This window comes from Nerophis lumbriciformis, linkage group LG11, assembly GCF_033978685.3.
Source record: "Nerophis lumbriciformis linkage group LG11, RoL_Nlum_v2.1, whole genome shotgun sequence".
Classification (NCBI taxonomy): domain Eukaryota; kingdom Metazoa; phylum Chordata; class Actinopteri; order Syngnathiformes; family Syngnathidae; genus Nerophis; species Nerophis lumbriciformis.
The window spans coordinates 47,644,934-47,661,443 of record NC_084558.2 but is presented as its reverse complement, the minus strand read 5'-3'; the positions used below and the strand labels follow the sequence as shown (position 1 = coordinate 47,661,443).

At 41.3% G+C, this 16,510-nt stretch overlaps 1 protein-coding gene across 4 annotated transcripts in view; it reads left to right on the top strand.

Annotated features, from left to right (window-relative positions):
* The window catches only part of pnpla7a (patatin-like phospholipase domain containing 7a), a 112,148-nt gene that overhangs the window by 73,144 nt on the left and 22,494 nt on the right, over positions 1-16,510 (top strand). For all 4 annotated transcript variants that reach the window (XM_061966461.1, XM_061966464.1, XM_061966463.1 and 1 more), the window contains exons 31-33: positions 6,043-6,191; positions 6,289-6,441; positions 11,451-11,570. In XM_061966461.1, the coding sequence (XP_061822445.1) occupies positions 6,043-6,191; positions 6,289-6,441; positions 11,451-11,570 (422 nt within the window). The remainder of the gene's footprint in view (positions 1-6,042; positions 6,192-6,288; positions 6,442-11,450; positions 11,571-16,510) is intronic.

Sequence of the window (16,510 nt, the reverse complement as noted above, 5' to 3'; positions counted from 1 at the left end):
GTGGTACACTACTGCATGACCACCTTAGCACCAATATCGCCCCCTTGTGGTGAAAAAATAAAACAGGCATAACATCCTTCCACATGCTTCAATCTTCCTGAAATGTTTTATGGTGGGTAGTGCATTTGGTGCGATGCTACTAAATGACTTCCTTTGCACCAATATCGCCCCCTTGTGGTGAAAAGGTATAACAGGCATAACATCCTTCCAAATACTTCAATCTTCCTGAAATGTTTTATGGTGGGTAGTGCATTTGGTGCGATGCTACTGGGGCGGTATAGCTCGAGTGGTAGAGTGGCCGTGCCAGCAACTTGAGGGTTCCAGGTTCGATCCCCGCTTCTGCCATCCTAGTCACTGCCGTTGTGTCCTTGGGCAAGACACTTTACCCACCTGCTCCCGGTGCCACCCACACTGGTTTAAATGTAACTTAGATATTGGGTTTCACTATGTAAAGCGCTTGGAGTCACTAGAGAAAAAGTGCTATATAAATATAAAAAATATATATATAATTCACTTCACTTACTGAATGACTGCCTTTGCACCGATATCGCCCCTTTGTGCTGAAACATTATAACAGTCATAACTTCCTGCCACATGCTCCAATCTTCCTGAATTTTTTTTATGGTGGGTCGCTACTGAATGACTGTCTTTGCACCAATATCGCCCCCTTGTGGTGAAAAGGTATAACAGTCATAACTTCCTTCCACATGCTTCAATCTTCCTGAATTTTTCTTATGGTGGGTCGCTACTGAATGACTGTCTTTGCAACAATATCGCCCCCTTGTGGTGAAAAGGTATAATAGTCATAACTTCCTTCCACATGCTCCAATCTTCCTGAATTTTTTTATGGTGGGTAGTGCATTCAGTGGGATGCTACTGAATGACTGCCTTTGCACCAATAACCCCCCCTTGTGGTGAAAAGGTATAATAGTCATAACTTCCTTCCACATGCTCCAATCTTCCTGAATTTTTTATGGTGGGTCGGAGCATTGGGTGGGACGCTACTGAATGACTGTCTTTGCACCAATATCGCCCCCTTGTGGTGAAAAGGTATAATAGTCATAACTTCCTTCCACATGCTTCAATCTTCCTGAATTTTTGTTATGGTGGGTAGTGCATTCAGTGGGATGCTACTGAATGACTGCCTTTGCACCAATATGGCCCCCTTGTGGTGGAAAGGTATAACAGTCATAACTTCCTTCCACATGCTCCAATCTTCCTGAATTTTTTTATGGTGGGTAGTGCATTTAGTGGGATGCTACTGAATGACTGCCTTTGCACCAATAACGCCCCCTTGTGGTGAAAAGGTATAACAGTCATAACTTCCTTCCACATGCTCCAATCTTCCTGAATTTTTTTATGGTGGGTCGGAGCATTGGGTGGGACGCTACTGAATGACTGCCTTTGCACCAATATCGCCCCCTTGTGGTGAAAAGGTATAATAGTCATAACTTCCTTCCACATGCTCCAATCTTCCTGAATTTTTGTTATGGTGGGTAGTGCATTCAGTGGGATGCTACTGAATGACTGACTTTGCACCAATATGGCCCCCTTGTGGTGAAAAGGTATAACAGTCATAACTTCCTTCCACATGCTTCAATCTTCCTGAATTTTTTTAATGTTGGGTCAGTGCATCCAGTGGGACGCTACTGAATAACTGACTTTGCACCAATATCGCCCCCTTATGGTGAAAAAGTATAACGGTCATAACTTCCTTCCACATGCTCCAATCTTCCTGAATTTTTTTATGGTGGGTAGTGCATTCGGTGGGATGCTACTGAATGACTGCTTTTGCACCAATATTGCCTCTTTGTGGTGAAAAAGTATAACAGTCATAACTTCCTGCCACATGCTCCGATATTCCTGACATTTTTTATGGTGGGTCGGAGTATTCGGTGGGACGCTACTGCATGACTGCCTTTGCACCAATATCGCCCCCTTGTGGTGACAAGGTATAACAGTCATAACTTCCTTCCACATGCTCCGATCTTCCTGAAAATGTTTTATGGTGGGTCAGTGCATTCGGTGGGACACTGCTGGGGCGGTATAGCTCGAGTGGTAGAGTGGTAGAGTGGTCGTGCCAGCAACTTGAGGGTTCCAGGTTCGATCCCCGCTTCTGCCATCCTAGTCACTGCCGTTGTGTCCTTGGGCAAGACACTTTACCCACCTGCTCCCAGCGCCACCCACACTGGTTTAAATGTAACTGGTTTAAATGTAACTTAGATATTGGGTTTGAGTCACTAGAGAAAAAGTGCTATATAAATATAAAATGAATATACTTCACTTCACTTACTGAATGACTGCCTTTGCACCGATATCGCCCCCTTGTGCTGAAACATTATAACAGTCATAACTTCCTGCCACATGTTCCGATCTTCCTGAAATTTTCGATGGTGGGTTGGAGCATTCGATGGGACGCTACTGATTGACTGCCTTTGCACCAATATCGCCGCCTTGTGGTTAAAATGTATAACAGTCATAACTTCATTCCACATGCTTCAATCTTCCGGAAATTTTTTATGGTGGGTAGTGCATTTGGTGGGACGCTACTGAATGACTGCATTTGCACCAATATCGCCCCCTTGTGGTGAAAAGGTATAATAGTCATAACTTCCTTCCACATGTTCCAATCTTCTTGTATTTTTTTATGTTGGGTCAGTGCATTCAGTGGTATGCTACTGCATGAAGTGAAGTGAATTATATTTATATAGCGCTTTTCTCTAGTGACTCAAAGCGCTTTACATAGTGAAACCCAATATCTAAGTTACATTTAAACCAGTGTGGGTGGCACTGGGAGCAGGTGGGTAAAGTGTCTTGCCCAAGGACACAACGGCAGTGACTAGGATGGCGGGAGCAGGGATTGAAACTGCAACCCTCAAGTTGCTGGCACGGCCGCTCTACCAACCGAGCTATACCGCCTTTGCACCAATATCGCCGCCATGTGGTGAAAAGGTATAACAGTCATAACTTCCTTCCACATGCTCCGATCTTCCTGACTTTTTTTATGGTGGGTCAGTGCATTCGGTGGGATGCTACTGAATGACTGCCTTTGCACTAATATCGCCCCCTTGTGGTGAAAAGGTATAACAGTCATAACTTCCTTCCACATGCTCCAATCTTCCTGAAAATGTTTTATGGTGGGTAGTGCATTCAGTGGGATACTACTGAATGACTGCCTTTGCACCAATATCGCCCCCTTGTGGTGAAAAGGTATAACAGTCATAACTTCCTTCCACCTGCTTCAATCTTCCTGAAAATGTTTTATGGTGGGTAGTGCATTCGGTGGTACACTACTGCATGACCGCCTTAGCACCAATATCGCCCCTTTGTGGTGAAAAGGTATAACAGTCATAAGTTCCTGCCACATGCTCCGATCTTCCTGAATTTTTTTTATGGTGGGTAGTGCATTCAGTGGGATGCTACTGAATGACCGCCTTAGCACCAATATCGCCCCTTTGTGGTGAAAAGGTATAACAGTCATAATAACTTCCTTCCACATGCTCTAATCTTCCTGAAATTTTTCATGGTGGGTAGTGCATTAGGTGTGACGCTACTGCATGTCTGCCGTTGCACCAATATTGCCCCCTTGTGGTGAAAAGGTATAACAGTCATAACTTCCTTCCACATGCTTCGATCTTCCTGAAAATGTTTTATGGTGGGTCAGTGCATTCGGTGGGACGCTGCTGGGGCGGTATAGCTCGAGTGGTAGAGTGGTCGTGCCAGCAACTTGAGGGTTCCAGGTTCGATCCCCGCTTCTGCCATCCTAGTCACTGCCGTTGTGTCCTTGGGCAAGAGACTTTACCCTTCTGCTCCCGGTGCCACCCACACTGGTTTAAATGTAACTTAGATATTGGGTTTCACTATGTAAAGCGCTTGGAGTCACTAGAGAAAAAGTGCTATATAAATATAAAAAAATGTATATAATTCACTTCACTTACTGAATGACTGCCTTTGCACCGATATCGCCCCTTTGTGCTGAAACATTATAACAGTCATAACTTCCTGCCACATGCTCCAATCTTCCTGAATTTTTTTTATGGTGGGTCGGAGCATTCGGTGGGACGCTACTGAATGACTGTCTTTGCACCAATATCGCCGCCTTGTGGTGAAAAGGTATAATAGTCATAACTTCCTTCCACATGCTCCAATCTTCCTGAATTTTTTTATGGTGGGTAGTGCATTCGGTGGGATGCTACTGAATGACTGCCTCTGCACCAAATATCGCCCCCTTGTGGTGAAAAGGTATAACAGTCATAACGTCCTGCCACATGCTCCAATCTTTCTGAATTTTTTTATGGTGGGTCAGTGCATTTGGTGGGACGCTACTGAATGACTGCTTTTGCACCAATATCGCCCCCTTGTGGTGAAAAGGTATAACAGTCATAACTTCCTTCCACATGTTTCAATCTTCCTGAATTTTTTTATGGTGGGTCAGAGCATTGGGTGGGACGCTACTGAATGACTGTCTTTGCACCAATATCGCCCCCTTGTGGTGAAAAGGTATAATAGTCATAACTTCCTTCCACATGCTCCAATCTTCCTGAATTTTTTTATGGTGGGTAGTGCATTCAGTGGGATACTACTGAATGACTGCCTTTGCACCAATAACGCCCCCTTGTGGTGAAAAGGTATAACAGTCATAACTTCCTTCCACATGCTCCAATCTTTCTGAATTTTTTTATGGTGGGCCAGTGCATTTGGTGGGACGCTACTGAATGACTGCTTTTGCACCAATATCGCCCCCTTGTGGTGAAAAGGTATAATAGTCATAACTTCCTTCCACATGCTTCAATCTTCCTGAATTTTTTTATGGTGGGTAGTGCATTCACTGGGATGCTACTGAATGACTGCCTTTGCACCAATAACGCCCCCTTGTGGTGAAAAGGTATAACAGTCATAACTTCCTTCCACATGCTTCAATCTTCCTGAATTTTTCTTATGGTGGGTCGGAGCATTCGGTGGGACGCTACTGAATGACTGTCTTTGCACCAATATCGCCCCCTTGTGGTGAAAAGGTATAATAGTCATAACTTCCTTCCACATGCTCCAATCTTCCTGAATTTTTTTATGATGAGTAGTGCATTCGGTGGGATGCTACTGAATGACTGCCTCTGCACCAAATATCGCCCCCTTGTGGTGAAAAGGTATAACAGTCATAACTTCCTGCCACATGCTCCAATCTTTCTGAATTTTTTTATGGTGGGTCAGTGCATTTGGTGGAACGCTACTGAATGACTGTCTTTGCAACAATATCGCCCCCTTGTGGTGAAAAGGTATAACAGTCATAACTTCCTTCCACATGCTTCAATCTTCCTGAATTTTTTTATGGTGGGTAGTGCATTCACTGGGATGCTACTGAATGACTGCCTTTGCACCAATAACGCCCCCTTGTGGTGAAAAGGTATAACAGTCATAACTTCTTTCCACATGCTCCAATCTTCCTGAATTTTTTTATGGTGGGTAGTGCATTCGGTGGAATGCTACTGAATGACTGCCTTTGCACCAATATCGCCCCCTTGTGGTGAAAAGGTATAACAGTCATAACTTCCTTCCACATACTTCAATCTTCCTGAATTTTTTTTATGGTGGGTCGGAGCATTGGGTGGGACACTACTGAATGACTGTCTTTGCACCAATATCGCCCCCTTGTGGTGAAAAGGTATAACAGTCATAACTTCCTTCCACGTCCTCTGATCGTCCTGAAATGTGAGCATTGGGTAGCACTTGACGGTATGACTGCCGTGGCACCAAAATTGCCCCCTTGTGGTGAAAAGTTATAACCGTCATGAGTTCCTTTTACACGCCCCAAGCGTCCTGGAATGTTTGATAGTGGGTCTCGGCATTGGGGAGGATGTAACCGCGAGCAACATGCGTGCCCGCCGACTTACGTGAAGCCAGAGTTGCACAGGGGTGCGAAGGCACGTCCAAAGCGGCTTGCAGCTTTAATCATTGTGAAATTCCTTGTCTTTGATGTACTTCCATTCATATACAGAATGATCTTTTTATTTCGCTGCATTGACTTTTGACCACCCCCACTGCCAGCCGACGTGGCGCGCTCCATGGGGGCCAAAGTGGTGATAGCGATCGACGTGGGCAGCCGCGACGAAACCAACCTGACTAATTACGGCGACTCGCTGTCAGGCTGGTGGTTGCTATGGAAACGCCTCAACCCCCTGGCAGAGAAAGTCAAGGTAACGCATCGATTGGAAAGATAAAAGGCCACGGAGTGCATCTCCGGGACTCTAACGAGGCGTTTTTTGTTGTTTTTTTCCACTGCTTACACCTCAGGTGTTGAACATGGCGGAGATTCAGACTCGCCTGGCCTACGTGTGCTGCGTGCGACACCTGGACACTGTGAAGAACAGCGACTACTGCGAGTACATCAGGCCTCCCATCGACCGATACCGGACGCTGGAGTTTGGAAAGTTTGACGAGATCGCCGTAAGTTCAGATAAACACGTCATTAAGTCTTCATAATAACGACTGAAAGCATTCATATGCAGAAGGCTACAATTATCTATTTGTGTCAGGTTCAAACACTGATGACATCTATTAAACAGACAAGAAGCAAGGAATGAGGCAGGGACAGAGTTAAATTTTGCTCAATGTTTTTGGGCTGTACTCTTAGTTACAGAACCAACCTACGCTCTAAGGTACAGCCCACGTGCTCCTGTATTTATTTGGGAGGTCCCTGGTTACATCACTGAGGCTGCTTCTGAAGGAAGGGGGGTAATTTTAGCAGCCCCAGTTAGACACAATATATGATTATTAAGAAATGCAAATGTGCTGACACTCGTGATATCGCCCTGTCTCTGCTTTGTCTGCGTCCCGGTACTCGATGTTCTGGACACAAACAGTGATAAGAGTCGACTCGCAATCTTGGATTTGCAACACTTTGCACCAATAGAAAAGTACAACTTCAGCACAATTGATAATAACTATAGCAACGGCCTTTAAGCATAAGAGTTGTGTGATAACTTACACATAATTATTCTAACAATTTGACATTTATCTATCACTACATGTATATTTATGTTAATTGTATGTATGATTTTTTAAATATTTATTTAAATGTATTATTCAATACTTATTTATAATTTATTCCAGCGGTTCTCAAACTTTTTCCACCGAGTCCCACCTCAGAAAAAACTTGTCTCTCCAAGTACCACCATAATGACAACATTAAAATACAGCAACGTAGTAGGCCTAAGTATTCATTAAGTGCCACCATAATGACAACATTAAAATACAGTAGTGTAGTAGACCTACGCATTCATTAAGTACCACCATAACGACAACATTAAAATATAGTAGTGTAGTAGACCTAAGTATTCATTAAGTACCACCATAATGACAACATTAAAATACAGTAGTGTAGTAGGCCTAAGTATTCATTAAGTGCCACCATAATGACAACATTAAAATACAGTAGTGTAGTAGGCCTACGCATTCATTAAGTACCACCATAACGACAACATTAAAATATAGTAGTGTAGTAGACCTAAGTATTCATTAAGTACCACCATAATGACAACATTAAAATACAGTAGCGTAGTAGGCCTAAGTATTCCTTAAGTACCACCATGACAACATTAAAATACAGTAGCATAGTAGGCCTAAGTATTCATTAAGTACCACCATAATGACAACATTAAAATACAGTAGCGTAGTAGGCCTAAGTATTCATTAGGTACCACCATAATGACAACATTAAAATACAGCAGCGTAGTAAGCCTACGTATTCATTAAGTACCACCATAATGACAACATTAAAATACAGTAGTGTAGTAGGCCTATGCATTCATTAAGTACCACCATAATGACAACATTAAAATACAGTAGTGTAGTAGACCTAAGTATTCATTAAGTACCACCATAATGACAACATTAAAATACAGTAGCGTAGTAGGCCTAAGTATTCATTAAGTGCCACCATAATGACAACATTAAAATACAGTAGCGTAGTAGGCCTACGTATTCATTAAGTACCACCATAATGACAACATTAAAATACAGTAGCGTAGTAGGCCTACGTATTCATTAAGTACCACCATAATGACAACATTAAAATACAGTAGCGTAGTAGGACTAAGTATTCATTAAGTACCACCATAATGACAACATTAAATTACAGTAGCGTAGTAGGCCTAAGTATTCATTAAATACCACCACAATGACAACATTAAAATACAGTAGCGCAGTAGGCCTAAGTATTCATTAAGTACCACCACAATGACAACATTAAAATACAGTAGCGCAGTAGGCCTAAGTATTCATTAAGTACCACCATAATGACAACATTAAAATACAGTAGTGTAGTAGGCCTAAGTGTTCATTAAAAACAAGGCAGAGGTTTTATATAACAAGTTTAACTGTAGTGTGAACACTAACACTGTGTTTGAATATCGGAAAATAAAGCACTGTACTATAATTAATTGATTCTTTGTTACACCACTAGATGGAGCCCGCGTACCACTAGTACCATTTATAAATTGTTGACATAAAAGATGCTAAAAGCAACTTAATTTAGGTTAGTTAGTTTATGTATAGCGATGTTTTGAACAAGTACACAGTGACTATGTACAGTTTGACATTCTAACATGTCGGAAAAGGTGAAAAAACATATTACAGGCGACAACGTAAATAGTTTCCTAATAGTATATCTTATTAATAGGGCTGTCAAACCATTATTTTTTTAATCACACTTTTGGATTTGGAATAATCATGATTAATCCAAATCACACAGATTGCAGGCCCATCAAAATTTCCGTGAGAATTTTCTAAGTTTTTTTTGTTCTTTTCAATTCTGCCCTCATGTGGATTGTACGTGCAGTGCATGCATCTCATCTGATACGTCAGGTTATTTAGGAAAGAACTAGAGATGTCCGATAATATCGGACTGCCAATAAATGCTTTAAAATGTAATATTGGAAATTATCAGTATCGGTTTCAAAAAGTAAAATGTATGACTTTTTAAAACGTCCATGTGTACACGGACGTAGGGAGAAGTACCGAGCGACAATAAACCTTAAAGGCACTGCCTTTGCCTGCCGGCCCAGTCACATAATATCTACGGCTTTTCACACACACAAGTGAATGCCAAGCATACTTGGTCAACAGCCATACAGGTCACACTGAGGGTGGCCGTATAAACAACTTTAACACTGTTACAAATATGCGCCACACTGTGAACCCACACCAAACAAGAATGACAAACACATCTCGGGTGAACATCCGCACCGTAACACAACATAAACACAACAGAACAAATACCCAGAACCCCTTGCAGCACTAACTCTTCTGTGACGCTACAATATACCCCGCCCCCCCAACCCCGCCCACCTCAACCTCCTCATGCTCTCTCGGGGAGAGCATTTCCCAAATTCCAAGCTGCTGTTTTGAGGGATGTTAAAAAAAAAAATGCACTTTTTGACTTCAATAATAAATATGGCAGTTCCATGTTGGCACTTTTTTCCATAACTTGAGTTGATTTATTTAAAAAAACCTTGTTACATTGTTTAATGCAGGGGTGCTCACACTTTTTCTGCAGGTGAGCTACTTTTCAATTGATCAAGTCGTGGGGATCTACCTCATTCGTATATATATTTTATATTTACTTATTTATGAAATATATGTTTTTGTTAACAAGTTAAAGGTGTTTAATGATAATGCAAGCATGTTTAACACATATAGTTAATATTGTTAATAAATTAAAGGTGTTTAATGATAATACAAGTATGTTTAACACATATAGTTAATATTGTTAACAAGTTAAAGGTGTTTAATGAAAATACAAGTATGTTTAATACATATAGTTAAAATTGTTAACAAGTTAAAGGTGTTTAAAGATAATACAAGCATGTTTAACACTTATAGTTAATATTGTTAACAAGTTAAAGGTGTTTAATGATAATGCAAGCATGTTTAACACATATAGTTAATATTGTTAACAAGTTAAAGGTGTTTAATGATAATGCAAGCATGTTTAACACATAGTTAATATTGTTAACAAGTTAAAGGTGTTTAATGATAATACAAGCATGTTTAATACATATAGTTAATATTGTTAACAAGTTAAAGGTGTTTAATGATAATGCAAGCATGTTTAACACATATAGTTAATATTGTTAACAAGTTAAAGGTGTTTAATGAAAATACAAGTATGTTTAATACATATAGTTAATATTGTTAACAAGTTAAAGGTGTTTAATGATAATGCAAGCATGTTTAACACATATAGTTAATATTGTTAACAAGTTAAAGGTGTTTAATGAAAATACAAGTATGTTTAATACATATAGTTAAAATTGTTAACAAGTTAAAGGTGTTTAAAGATAATACAAGCATGTTTAACACATATAGTTAATATTGTTAATAAGTTAAAGGTGTTTAATGAAAATGCAAGCATGTTTAACACATATAGTTAATATTGTTAACAAGTTAAAGGTGTTTAAAGATAATGCAAGCATGTTTAACACATATAGTTAATATTGTTAACAAGTTAAAAGTGGTTAAAGATAATACAAGCATGTTTAACACATATAGTTAATATTGTTAACAACTTAAAGGTGGTTAAAGAAAATACAAGCATGTTTAACACATATAGATTCCTTTCTTTCATGAAGACAAGAATATAAGTTGGTGTATTACCTGATTCTGATGACTTTTGCATTGATTGGAATCGTCCGCATTTTCGAATGAAGGAGAAAAAAAGTCCTCCTTTCTGTCCAATACCACATGAAAGTGGTTGGTTTTTGGCATTTTATTTATCCAGCTTCCGTACTCCTTTGTATACACTTTACAAGAAATACATTGTCGGCAAACTCCGTAGCTTGCTGGCTTGTGCACGCCAGCTTTCTGAGACTCTTATTTTGGTAGCGCAACTGTGCAACTGTGCAGTCGGTCTTTGGAGTTTTGACGACAGGTACGGCGCCAGAGTCTGTTGAAATAAAGTGTTTCTCGCCTTCCAGTCGGTCATTTTAATGAGCTGGCAGCAGCCAGCGTCATCTCAGAAGACCCTCGGGTGCCGTGAATGTCAATCAAGTGACGAAAGTGACGTCCTAGTGAAGATTTATGATCGCTCATTTTTAGGACTATTTTTTTAATGCCTGGCTGGTGATCGACTGACACACCCTCCGCGATCGACCGGTAGCTCGCGATCGACGTAATGAGCACCCCTGTTTTAATGCATCCAGCGGTGCATAACAACAAAATTAGGCATAATAATGTGTTAATTCCACGACTGTATATATCGGTATCGGTTGATATCGGAATCGGTAATTACGAGTTGGACAATATCGGATATCGGCAAAAAAGCCATTATCGGACATCTCTAGAAAGAACTAATCACGCTGATGATGTGAAGTTTTGGTGTTCCAGGGTTAAAGATAGGAAGTGATTGGAGAAGGTGTAGGACCGTGTAAAGAATGTAACTTTGTGTGTGGTGTCAGGAGGTGGGATACCAGCACGGCAAGACGGTGTTCGACGTGTGGAGTCGCAGCGGCGTGGTGGAGAAGATGCTGAAGGACAGACACCAGGAGGAGTTCCACAACACCCAAAGCAAGAACGACGTAAGCGCCCGCTTCGGCCTTCTTACATCACAATCCTTCAGACGCGGGCGGCGTCTCGGTCGCACTTTATTGCCGCTCCTCACAGAAAGCCCGGGCGCGGCAAAGCCGACTTGACATTTTGATGAAGTGTTCCGTCAATAACTGGCTTTTTTCCATCATTCCGAGAGGAACTGTAATCAGCTTTTATGCCGCTCTCTGTGTTCTCGCGCCAAAAAAAGGAGCCTCGCAGCGCTCCGGATTTAGGTCTCAGTGTGGCTCTTATTGTCCCACGTAGTCCTAACTGGCCTGAGAGCAACACCACCACCTGTTCTCCAAGACATGTGACAGGAGAGAAGCCACTGGCAAAAACATTTTGAATCGGGAATCGAATCGTTACACACAAGAATCCAAATTGTGTGGTGCCCTAATGCAGTGTTTTTCAACCACTAATATCTCAAGGATATTGTCTGGTGTGCCGTGGGAAATTATGCAACTTCACCTAATTGGTCCAAAAAATATATTGTGCAAATCAATAATTATAATCTGCAAGGGGTGTAACGCATACTTGCCAACCCTCCCGGATTTTCCGGGAGACTCCCGAAATTCAGCGCCTCTCCCGAAAACCTCCCGGGACAAATTTTCTCCCGAAATTCAGGCGGACTCAGGTCCTCCACAATATAAAAAAGCGTACCTGCCCAATGACGTTATAACTGTAGAATGATGGAGGGCGAGTTCTTGGTTTCTTATGTGGGTTTATTGTTAGGCAGTTTCATTAACGTCCTCCCAGTGCGGCAACAACACACAACAGCAGTCACTTTTTTGTATACCGTAAAGCAGTTCGTCTGCCGTAAACAGCAATGTTGTGACACTCTTAAACAGGACAATACTGCCATCTAGTGCATTTGATGAAAGCACTTTTGTGCGTGCCACACATCAATGATCAATGCATCATCAGAGAGGGTGTTAAGCATGGTTCGAAAAATAGTAACAGAGAATAGAACAAGGATGGACAATTCAACCCTTAACTCAACAATGAGTAGATGAGTGTTATGTGTGTGTATAAGTGTAAATAAATGAACACTGAAATTCAAGTATTTATTTTTTATATATATATAATAAAATATATATATAATAAAAGAAATATATATATATCTAGAATTCACTGAACGTCAAGTATTTCTTATATATATATATATATATATATATATATATATATATATATATATATATATATATATATATATATATATATATATGAAATACTTGACTTGGTGAATTCTAGCTGTAAATATACCCCTCCCCTTTTAGCCACGCCCCCAACCACGCCCCCGTCCCACCCAGACCACGCCCACCCCCTCCCCCCCACCTCCCGAAATCGGAGGTCTCAAGGTTGGCAAGTATGGTGTAACGGTACACAAAAATGTCGGTTCGGTACGTACTTCGGTTTAGAGGGCACGGTTCTGTCCATTTTCGGTACAGTAAGAAAACAACAAAATATAAATTTTGGGGTTATTTATTTACCATCCATCCATCCATCTTCTTCCGCTTATCCGAGGTCGGGTCGCGGTGGCAGCAGCCTAAGCAGGGAAGCCCAGACTTCCCTCTCCCCAGCCACTTCGTCCAGCTCCTCCCGGGGGATCCCGAGGCGTTCCCAGGCCAGCCGGGAGACATAGTCTTCTCAACGTGTCCTGGGTCTTCCTCGTGGCCTCCTACCGGTCGGACGTGCCCGAGGCGTTCGGGTGGCATCCTGACCAGATGCCCGAACCACCTCATCTGGCTCCTCTCCATGTGGAGGAGCAGCGGCTTTACTTTGAGCTCCCCCCGGATGACAGAGCTTCTCACCCTATCTCTGAGGGAGAGACCCGCCACCCGGCGGAGGAAACTCATTTCGACCCGTGATCTTGTCCTTTCGGTCATGACCCAAAGCTCATGACCATAGGTGAGGATGGGAACGTAGATCGACCGGTAAATTAAGAGCTTTGCCTTCCGGCTCAGCTCCTTCTTCACCACAACGGATCGATACAGCGTCCGCATTACTGAAGATGTTGCACCGATCCGCCTGTCCACATCACCATCCACTCTTCCCCCACTCCGAGGTACTTGAACTCCTCCACTTGGGGCAAGATCTCCCCCCCAACCCGGAGATGGCACTCCACCCTTTTCCGGGCGAGAACCATGGACTCGGACTTGGAGGTGCTGATTCTCATCCCAGTCGCTTCACACTCGGCTGCGAACCGATCCAGTGAGAGCTGAAGATCTATTTATTTACCAAATTTGCAAAATCTTCCACCAAAAATATTTTTCTAAGTGGAATATTTGATGTGAAGTAATGGGAACTTTGGATAGGTCAATAATTCATAATAACATTGATTTTGATTCAATATTATGTTTTGAGCAATGACAGTTTGAAAGAAAAACAAAAACCGCTTTGTTTTATTAGTCAACATTGCAACTTTTTCTAAATGACATTTAACCTTTAAGCTTTTTTTATTTCACTTCTGTTATGTTTTTGTTTATTTTAATAGTATTTTTAGAATGTGCCGTGGGCCTTTAAAACATTAGCCGTGGGCCGCAAATGGCCTCCGGGGCACACTTTTGACAGCCCTGCTATAGATAATAAAAAATTAAATGTGATAAATCTATGGATAAAAAGCAGAGCCTGGCGACGCATGCGCGTTTATCATAACTCTCTCTCTCTCTCTGTCTCTGCCCCTCCCTCACAATTTGTTTTGTTTTTAACCCCTTCTTAACCCTGAACGTACATTGAAAATACACGCAACCCTATCTCAAAATGCCGGACATTTGAGGCATTTAAGAAACTCCGCCCTGACAGCTCCGCAAAAGAGGACATGTCCGGTGAAAAGAGGACGTATGGTCAGTCTATCGTAGCCCGTTAGCTGCTAGCATGCCGTGTGTTGTGCCTCGGTGTGCATTGTTTACACAACGTGCGTTACGCTACTTAATAGGTCCATGTGGAAACTCGTTCGGCACACCTCCGAACCGAACCGGAACCCCCGTACCGAAACGGTTCAATACAAATACACGTAACGTTACACCACTATAATGTGCCGTTGTCTAGTGTCTGTGCTGTGTAGAGCTTGGCAGGGTAACCATGTAAAACTCCACATCAGTAGGTGGCAGCAGGTAGTTCATTGCTTTGTAGAAGTCGGAACGCATCGAGGATGGTTTGTCGTGATCCCAATATGCAGAGCACAGCGGGAGACAGCGTGCAGGTAAAAAGGTTTGTAACGCTTAAACCAAAAAATGAACAAAAGGCAAGTCCCGCTAGGAAAAAGGATGGCTATGCAAAACAAGAGTAAAACTGAACTGGCTACAAAGTAAACAAAAACAGAATGCTGGACGACAGCAAAAACTTACAGCGTGTGGAGCAGAGACGGCATCCACAAAGTACATCCGTACATGACATGACAATCAACAATGTCCCCACAAAGAAGGATAGCGTACGCACAACTTAAATAGTCTTGATTGCGAAAACAAAGCAGGTGCGGGCAATAGCACTCAAAGGAAGGCGTGAAGCTGCTACAGGAGAACACCAACAAAACAGGAAAGGTCACCAAAATAACAGCGCAAGACAGGATCTAAAGCACTACACACAGGAAACAACAACAAAGTCAAAATAAGGCTCTACAACCTGGTGGAGTTTAATTTTATAACCTTTTCTGCTGGTGGTGTGCCTCTGTATTTTTTTTTTAATGAAACAAATGTGCCTTGGCTCAAAAACGGTTGAAAACACTCCCCTAATGAATAAAATAGAAAGTAACACAATAAAAATGACACTAATAAAAAACACAAGTGCGTCTAATTTAAGGCCCACAAAGCCAGGAAAAAATGCATGCGTCAAAAGTTATTTTCTTACTGATTGTATTTGGTGTTTTCATTTTGACAGAAATAAAATAGACGTTAATATCTTTTTTTAAAGGTTAATATTATTTAAAAATACATTCCAAGTAGGGATGTCCGATAATGGCTTTTTGCCGATATCCGATATTCCGATATTGTCCAACTCTTTAATTACCGATACCGATATCAACCGATATATACAGTCGTGGAATTAACACATTATTATGCCTAATTTGGACAACCAGGTATGGTGAAGATAAGGTACATTTAAAAAATGTTTATAAAATAAAATAAGATAAATAAATTAAAAACATTTTCTTGAATAAAAAAGAAAGTAAAACAATATAAAAACAGTTACATAGAAACTAGTAATTAATGAAAATGAGTAAAATTAAGTGTTAAAGGTTAGTACTATTAGTGGTCCAGCAGCACGCACAATCATGTGTGCTTACGGACTGTATCCCTTGCAGACTGTATTGATATATATTGATATATAATGCATACTTGCCAACCCTCCCGGATTTTCCGGGAGACTCCCGAAATTCAGCGCCTCTCCCGAAAACCTCCCGGGACAAATTTTCTCCCGAAAATCTCCCGAAATTCAGGCGGACTCAGGTCCTCCACAATATAAAAAAGCGTACCTGCCCAATCACGTTATAACTATAGAATGATGGAGGGCGAGTTCTTGGTTTCTTATGTGGGTTTATTGTTAGGCAGTTTCATTAACGTCCTCCCAGCGTGGCAACAACACACAACAGCAGCAGTCACTTTTTTGTATACCGTAAAGCAGTTCGTCTGCCGTAAACAGCAATGTTGTGACACTCTTAAACAGGACAATACTGCCATCTAGTGCATTTGATGAAAGCACTTTTGTGCGTGCCACACATCAATGCATCATCAGAGACAAGGGTGTTCAGCATGGTTCGAAAAATAGTGACAGAGAATAGAACAAGGATGGACAATTCAACCCTTAACTCAACAATGAGTAGATGAGTGTTATGTGTGTGTATATGTGTAAATAAATGAACACTGAAATTCAAGTATTTATTTTATATATATATATATATATATATATATATATATATATATATATATATATA